The following is a 9,415-nucleotide window of genomic DNA, read 5'->3' on the forward strand; positions in this document are numbered from 1 at the left end:
AATAAATTGGATGGATGTTCATACACCGAAGGTTTGGTAGAATGGCAACACTTATTTATACGTAAAGTATAATAATTATTGTTGTCATTCTAGAGTAGATGACTATTATTTTTTCATATTTTGTACAATGATATCTTAGATTAAAGATTGGTTTCCGCTGCGCTCCAACTAGATACCGCAGGCGTAGTCACAAAGCGCGGCAACTAATACTACGCCCAAGTGGGCGTACTCGAGCCAGTCTCGAACAATGGGTGACGTTCACGTGCCACATGTTCTGTTAAACTTTGCAAATAATTGAAACTAAAATCCCGTGTTGCGTAGTAAAACTTTGTAAAAATAATACTACAAGAAATAAGAAAGACCCTGGGATCACATATCATCAGTAAGTATTTTGTATTTTATTTATTTCAATGTAAAATAACCTGAAGCGTATGTAAGATGCCATTGAGTGTCAAGATGCCACGCACACAAACGTCTAATAGTTGCCGTTATAAAAAAGCTATTGTTCTTAGATAGTGCGGTATCTAGTTGGAGCACAGCGAAGACCAATCCTTAACTTAAGACTGATATATATTAGATAAAGAAACTTAATAATGTTTCAGAATAAATTATTACAAAAAATTACTAGCATTGCGTGTTTTACTAACTAAAAGTGGCATTGACCTTCTTTAAGTACTCATTGTTTATATACTTTAAACGTTCCAAAACCAATGGACTGTTAGAATATTCTATACCAAAAGCGGATATAACAATGTTAATACCGGAAATAATAAAAATAAATATAACAATGATGTCGTTGAGGATAACCGCCCCCGGCTGATCGGTGGTGTCGTTGAGGTCCATACCACCGATTACAACAAAAAGCAATCCAACGAGAAGCTAAAACAACGATATGGGAATCAAAATTCAAATTGAGATTTTAAATTACAATAAGGTAACTTCACCAATGACAGTTCAAAATGAGTTTTTTTTTAAATGTCTCCGTCGACCGAATGTCGACGATTCAGCCAAGTTTAATAAAACTCACTTTTACTACTAATTCAATTGGTAATCAAAACTGAGATTTAATGTCATAAACAATAGAATATATAAAATACCTATCAAGTAGCTGTGCTTACATAGCCAGCCTTATTTTACAATAGGCAATGATTAACCAGAATCGAGGAAATAGATTTTCATTAATTATACACCGGATTCAATCGCTTACATTTAGAATAGTAGATACGTAATTATGATCAATTCCATAGTCATTAAAGTTTATAGTTCGATATTGAATTCAAGATAGCTTGCTAAAGACGAGTCGAATGAAGATATAAGAATATTAATAACAGTTATTACAAATGCTGATGCCGTTGTAATGTAATTGATATTAGTTGCTGATGTCCTGAAGCGAGGCTTGTGGAAGCAGAAATCGTGGAGCAGGTTCAGAGATAATAGAATGAAACCAACGGCCACCTACACAATATTGTTTATAGTCAAACTTTTGAAAAAGCAAAACTTAAACCTCAAAAATGAAAACAACTTTCGTCGTCTACAAGTCATTCTTTCACAGAGCATTTTGTAAGAACTTTCATAAATAGTAATAATACTGATACACTCTTACACAAATGATATATATATAGCCTGTAGGTACTATGGGTACAAGACAACGATATATTTAAAACAATATACTTACATAAACATACATAAATACAAATAAACATCCATAAGTTGAAAATAAACATTCGTATTCATCAGAAATAAATGATTGCACCTACCGGGATTCGAACCCGGGACCTCTAGCTGATTCTCTCGCATGGTTCTTCATTTCATGAAATCTCTATAGATTTCATAACAGAATCAGGACTATTACTGACCATACTCATAATCGTATTTACAATACTATAATTACATTAACTATCATTTCGAGGAAGCGTACTAAGAATACTGGCAGTATTACCACGTTGGAAAGCTACGCTGATCCGTTGACCGAAATAGCTAAGAGGGCTTGGGTTGCCAGTATATAGCCCTATTGAGGCGAGAAGATAGTACTTTGTACAGTCTCCGCGCCAATAGTTTTAATAAGTCTTAATTTAAAGGTTAACATCGAAATAAACAAGTTATTAAAGCAAACTCACCTACATCAGTAGGAAGTAGAATGTAGACGTCTGTTATGCCTAAATTCGCAAAGAGTACGTCCACAATGTGCCTTTTAATCTTCATCTTTCTATTCAACTTTCGTTTGGGGCTTTCAATAATTGAATGCGATATCGAACGCAAAGTCAATATAATAGTCATTTAGTTCTGTCGTTGTTGTTGAACGCTTTGTGGCACAGAAATCCACCCGGCATACAGGGGAAAAAGGATATCACAGCGCGGGCTTCACTTTAAACCGTTATCGCGCATATTATGACGCATGCCCTTGATGAACAAAAAAAGGCACGGTGTGGACATAGCTAATGACATCTCTATTGCGGCAACGGCAATTACTCATGAGGTCTAGCTGTTTACATCATAATTCTTCTAATTCTTATTCTACTCTACTCTTATATGTATTTACAATTACAACAGATTTTAGTTACTGCACTCGATGACCAAAATCAGTTTCAATTTGCCATACCTATAACTGTCGATGGTTGATTATGCTTTTCATGATTTTGGAGAGTTAGTAGTTAGCTGGATCCAAGCTATCCCTTCTTGTGGAATAGGATAGACAAAGGTTGACTTCCAAGAGCATCAAGCATCCTTTTTGGGTATAAGTGCCACAATAAACCTATAACTATTTAGTATGAGAATAAATGATGAACCGTCTCACCTGATGTTACCAGTATCACCTGGTCATAATAATGCCAATTGAAAAAGATATTGGCCTAGCAATATCACCTACGCCTCTAGAAGTGTGCTAGTACTGTAACGTCAACTTATTTTTATGACAATAAGGGACGAGACGAGCAGGACGTTTATCTGATGGTAATTTATACGTTATATTACAATGTGGTACCGCTCAGGATTCTTCAAAATCCCATAAATTCTGATCGGCACCACAATTGCGCTCGTCTCCTTGAGACATAAGATGTTAAGTCTCATTTGCCCAGTAGTTTTAAGATAAACACAATAATGATTACACATTACTGCTTCACGGCAGAAATAGGCGCCGTTGTGGTACCCATAATCTAGCCGGCATCCTGTGCAAAGGAGCCTCCCACCAACTTAAATCAATTTGTTTCTATTGTGGTAAAAATCCGACGTCTCGTACTGCGCTGGCTTTAACTCTCCACGCGAAGATAAAAGGTGTTTTCAAGGCGCAAGATTCATAGCATAACGTGTACGTAGTAATTTTTGTAATTCGCTTACCTGAAGTATAATAGAAATGGATATCAGAGTGACGAGTAGCGTGTAGAATTCATGCCTCGGTCCCACCTGAAGGATGTATTTCAATTGAGAAGCATTCGATGTTAATAGGGCTATGTCCAGTAGACCCTGAGCAACGGTCTTCTTCGTAGCGTAACGGTTAGCATCTAGCCCCTTCACCTATAAATATAATAAGTATTTTGAGCACCGCATTTAGAGTGGATCCTGTTATTATCCTATTAGCGCCGAATGGAAATGATGATAGTATTAATGATTGATTCATAAGTATAAAATGGTTTTAAGAAAAAATATGTTGAAAAGATTAAAAAAGTGACTCAGTTTTAATCTAAATATTAAGATTAATATGTTATTCAATAAAATACGGCAATCGACCGTGTTAACTAAAACATTAAAGAAGTCACGACTCAATTATGATACCCCTCCCCTCTGGATGGCCTGTATCATTCATGAGACAATATACCAAGGAGAACATAATAATCACTAAACGGATGATAGTGGGTGCAGACAAGCAAAACAGGCTCTACTTCAAATAGACTGCAGGGTCTCTCACAAGCTGCTATATCTCCCACGCACAAGGATATGTAAAATAACCATCCTAGCGAAACTCTCTAAGAAAAAAGCGATTGACAGATGACGGCTATAATCTTGTAAAAAACGGAGATAGCCGAAATCCACTTCGTTTTAAGCAACTGTTCGCTTTCAAACTTAGCCGGATCATACTTCGTCGCCAATCGCTATACCTACTGTAATTACTACTATTTTAAACTTCACGTTTCGTCAAGTCAAATTTCATTTTTTCATAGGAAGACCCGCCTCTTATAACGTAGTATTTACATCCTCTTAGAAAAGGCCCTTTGAAAAAGCATCTGTTTAATATAGGTATCACCGACAGTCCCCTGTGCATGGAGGCAGTTGAGACGGCCGCACACACCAATCTGGAGTATGGGCACGTACTGGGCCAAACACCTGAGGTCACCGAGGACTCTCCCCGTGATTATGGGTGACATCAAAGGATTAATAAACTACCTCAAGGAGTTGGGGTGGCAAGATTAGCCGCCCACGCAGGGTGGGTCAACTCTCATAGAACGACTTGGTCATATAGCTGGACTTTATCTAGTGTTCTCATTTAAGCGAAGAATAAATCAGAAATAATTTTAGTAATAGCAATACTAACTCGCAATTGTTAAAATTTTCATCATTAGTAGGTATCCTATCTGTAATTTAAAAAGTAAAATAGGTCATCTATTATTAATTACTGGTTGTTCCAAAAAATTAGATTACCAGTGTGTTCAATATTATATTATATGGCTGTGCCTTATTTTTTTAAATATATATTTTGAATATCCCAAAATCTAAGATTTTGTCATATAAGCCCAAGGAAAATAATCAAATGTACCTCAATCTAGCGCTAATATAATAGGCAGTAATACGTTTTCGGAAATACATTTTCTTTGACTTTTTGAATAACAAGAGGATTAAACATAAACTTGTTACCTATGCCTCTACTCGGTTAAGTCTTTTATTGGGAGATGTATATGGTTTTACAACATGATCCCAGAAAATGTATAAAACAAATGTGTTACGAAATGTGTTTGTACGATATTACATTGTAACCATATTTTTATGAAAAAAAAAAGCCCGATGAGTTTCTTGCACCCGTTTTTTCAGGTCTGAGGCACATTTCGAATGGGTGATTTTTTTTTAAACTTATTACCTGTGTATGTACCTGCCAACTGTGGTGTAATATTCAAACAAGACCTTAAGTTCACTAAGAGTCCAATATTATGATTCCTATCGAGCTCTTATGAAACTTCCCAGGTGCTACAAATATGTTTGCGAGAGCGAGACTTCTTCGCAATAATTCGCACAAGATTGGCATCTTTTTGGGACTTCTGATGACTGTCTCTAACAATGTATATAATAACAATATTTTGAAAAGATGGATAGACATCCATCATGATAAAAATAGAAAATTATTTTTTTTATATAAGTAATTGCAATTAATTTAATTTAATTTTTTGTAAAATTAGTGTTTAGTTAATTTAATTTATTAGAGGTATTTTAATTGTAATTTTGATTTCAATTGTATTTTCTATAGGTTATGCCTGAAATAAATTGTTATTATTATTATTTTGGCGTTCAATAAATGATTTTAAATCCTATTTCGAATAAAAATATTTGAATTTGCTAACCGTTCTAATCCACTAATTAAATACTCACTATTGCTTCAATTGGATCGATAATAGACAATGTTTCTACATTGAGCTCGTTCGCTGCAGCCGTTGTCGCTTCACTTTTACTAGACTTGTCTTCAGCCATTTTAACAAAAATTAAAGCAAATATATGAGCTATTTTGTGCAAACACTGTTGCGTGTAGAACAAAACTGTCGGTGGTAAAGGATACTCTGAGATTAAACCAAGTTTCCGTTTGGCAAGGCTAGTAAAATCCGGACAGTACCAATTATGTATTTACGCATGTTAAATAGTATATGCGCAAATAACTATTGATTAATTACTACAAATGAAGACTATCATATCATAATTGAAGGTCTTTAGATCATAATCTATCGAAATCTGAACTGTTAAATGAATTTTAATTAATGTACCTACTTTTTTTAGGTGATGCAGGTCTTATTTTAAAATTCTACATATATCACATATCGTTTTCAAGTTTCCGGGGGTACAGATTTAGGTTTTATTTTTGAAATCTAAGATGGCTGCCACGTAATATATAGGTATAGATAATAATATGAATTCTCAAGTTTCTGGAGGTGCAGAAAATGAATTACCTAATTGGTTTCCATTTTTAAAATCCAACATGGCCGCTACACAGTATTATGAATTCAACAACTATGTGCACAAAATGAATTTGGGTTTCATTTTTGAAATTCAAGATGGCCGTTTGTAAAATTATGAATTCAGCTATATTAATATCGTCTTCCAGGTACCGAGCGTGGTGCAAAAATTTGATTTCATTTTTAAATCCAAGAGGGCTTCCACGTAATATTTATATTACAACATTTATATACCTAGATATTGTTTTCAAGTTTCCGGGGGTGCAGTTGGGTTTCATTTTTAAATGCAAGATGGCCGCCTCGCCAAATTATGAATAATTCAGCTATATTTAAATCGTTTTCAAATTTCCGGGGGTGCAGAAAATGAATTTGAGTTTCATTTTTTTAAATCCAAGATGTCCGACTCGCAAAATTATGAATTCAACTATATTAATATCATTTTCAAGTTTCCGGGGGTGCAGAAAATGAATTTATGGTTTCATTTTTGGAATCCAAGATGGCCGCGGCGTAGTATTATTATTACCACCGTTTTAATGTTTCCAAGGTTCTTGGGGTAGCTCGGATAGACAAAAATATTATATGTCAATTTCTATTCTTCGCAATGACAATATTTTTGATTATATACATTATATAATATACAATATACATAACATACCTACGTTTTAAGGTTCCATACGTGAGATGGAAAAAATCCGGAACATTATGGGATTATTTATGTGTCGGTATGTCGTTCCGGCTGTCATGGTGCCTTTTATTCGAGGCGAGTGATACCGGTAAATTACTGCTTTTTTTAATGGCTTTTCATTATCGAGATTTGAATAATGATTGATATATTTCACACACAATCTGAAATTGTTCTATGAGATCTCGGAACATTAAATAAGTATCTAGATACCTACCTGGTATACCTTTGAAAATGATTAAAAGTGAAGTTTAAGCGTAATAAACTTATTTCGATTTCCAGCGAAACTATAAGTCCTATGGAAAAAAGTTAAATAGCAAAGTTATAAAAAGATTTACAACTTTTATTTTCACACTTTTTCGCATGACTTCAAACTTTACGTGAAAAATTCAAATAAACAAGTTTTTGGTTTTTTATTTTTGTCTTTTACAAAATAATTTTGTTTTCCACGAAATTTAGTTAGTTATTTTTAATATACCATATACACTGTAATATTTTTGATCTTGAATATTTATGTTTTCACCTTATTTTAACTCAAATAACGAAAAAATTCGGCTTATTTAAGGCTTCGGGTCGTCCGTAATTTATTTTTCCTTTCATTTTTGTTTCATCCTACTATATTTTTTTTTGTTTACAAAAATTATCGACCCTGGTCTGTAGGTATATTTACATGTTACATTTACATTACCTCACCTATATTTCTTTATTCGTATCAAAACTTTTCACGCGAACCTTTAGTGCACGAATTCTGATTAATGTTTATCATTTAACGGTTATTTATATATGTTGATGTGTGATGAGAATCTTGTGAAAACCATAATGGACCAACACTCAAAGTACTTGGATCTAGCTCATGAGATTACCGACATTAAAATATAATGCTCCACAGTAGTACCTGATATGGAATGGCACGCATTACGCAGGAATTTCTCAAACTAACGAGACCAAATCTGAGACTTAATAATCATCATCATTGCGGCCTTATGGTGATCTAATAGTGGACTCTTGCATTTTCTCTCTCATCAAGTTTCAACCTCTATGTCCAGCGATTCTTATCCATTCGCCCTGCCAAGTCTTCTTTTTTGATTGCCAGGATAACTTTTAATTATCTCCCGTTATTCACCCATTTTTGAATCACGTAGCATAGCCCCAAGTACTGCTTCCGTGCCCCTCTTCTACTAAGTTCTCCAAATTTATCTTAATTATTATTTAATTAAATATTGTTAATAATTTAAATTAAACAACGTTTTCTGTACCGTAGGTGAGCAAGGGCTCATTTATATTATATTTAGATTGAGGGTTATTTCAAATCGCAACCATTTATTATTGAGTGGCCTAATTATCTAAGCTTAAGAATCATTTAAATATAATAAAGAGAAATAATAAATAAAAGAATAATTAAAACACATAAACTGTGTTAATTATTAATAAAAATAAAAGCTTAGTTTTACTATTACTTATATAATATTCTCACCGCATTTTGCAATCCTATAGGTAAAACAGCGGCCATTTTTTGTCACAGATACACAAAATAACATTATAATTAATTATTCATTAAATATTTTTTCATGGTTTTTGTACATTCTGAGTTTCTTAGTATTATGCTTTCTTGTGTGAGAACGAAACTGATAGTGCATACCTTTGTCAGGTTTATTTATAAAAAGTAATCGATTTGGTTACTATAGACAACGGGTATAACAACTTTACGTATCTACTTACGGACATTCCCAATATACTATCTACAGATAGAGATAAATTACTACCTTCTAGTGTCAGTACTTAACTGTCAATAATCTGAAGCTATCCCAATATACCCGATAAGTCATTCTTATCGCCTTATATTGGGACGCGTCAATTGAAATTTCCATACAAACCTCTATCGCTGGTTAGCTATACGTAACCAGGTATGTTTGAAGCATTTATGCAAAAAGCAATCATATATCGTGAACTATACATAGGCTGCACTAAAAGTATGGGAAAAGGAATATTTCCACTATTCCTGTCATATTAAATTTTTTTAAATTGAAAACTCCTTGGTTTAAAAAATTAAATACCATTTATTTATTTAAAATAACATTCTCGGTCTTATCACGAGGTCTTCAAACTTAACAGTCGTTAAGAAAATGGATTTGACTCGAGAAAATTCTAGAGCGATGATTTATTATGACTTTCGAAGTGGTTTGCAGAATGGGGTGCTAGCACTTGTTTGCCACAGGTCGTTTCTGAACTCCGTAAAGAGAACTGCAACCGCCGCACCATCCTCCATCACAATGCAAGTTCTCACACCGCGCACGGAACAAAAGAGTTTTTAGAGCAAAGAAACATAGAATTATTTGACCATCCGCCGTACAGCTCCGACCTAAGCCGTAATGATTTATATACTTTGCCTAAAATAAAGAATAAATTGCGTGGTCAGAGATTTTCATCACCTCAAGAAGCTGTGGACGCTTACAAAACGGGCATTTTGGAGACCCCAACTTCCGAAAAATGTGTCAAATTTCGCGGAGAATACTTAGAAAAGCAATAAATACATTTTTAAATAGTAATGTTCTGTCACTTCCTTGATTCCCGAAATTTTCAGTGCCGC

The 9,415-nt window shown here is 34.1% G+C and overlaps 1 protein-coding gene across 1 annotated transcript; it reads right to left on the minus strand.

The window, feature by feature from the left end:
- Positions 1 to 642: 642 nt before the first annotated feature.
- Positions 643 to 8,417, minus strand: LOC126977876 (ninjurin-2). Its single transcript, XM_050826506.1, has 3 exons — positions 8,303 to 8,417; positions 3,334 to 3,510; positions 643 to 879 (listed from the first exon to the last, which is right to left on the minus strand). The coding sequence occupies exons 1-3, from the start codon at positions 8,336 to 8,338 to the stop codon at positions 643 to 645; spliced, it is 450 nt and encodes a 149-aa protein (XP_050682463.1). The 5' UTR covers positions 8,339 to 8,417.
- Positions 8,418 to 9,415: the final 998 nt, after the last annotated feature.

The sequence above is a fragment of the Leptidea sinapis genome, chromosome 46, assembly GCF_905404315.1.
Source record: "Leptidea sinapis chromosome 46, ilLepSina1.1, whole genome shotgun sequence".
NCBI classification, from domain to species: Eukaryota; Metazoa; Arthropoda; class Insecta; order Lepidoptera; family Pieridae; genus Leptidea; species Leptidea sinapis.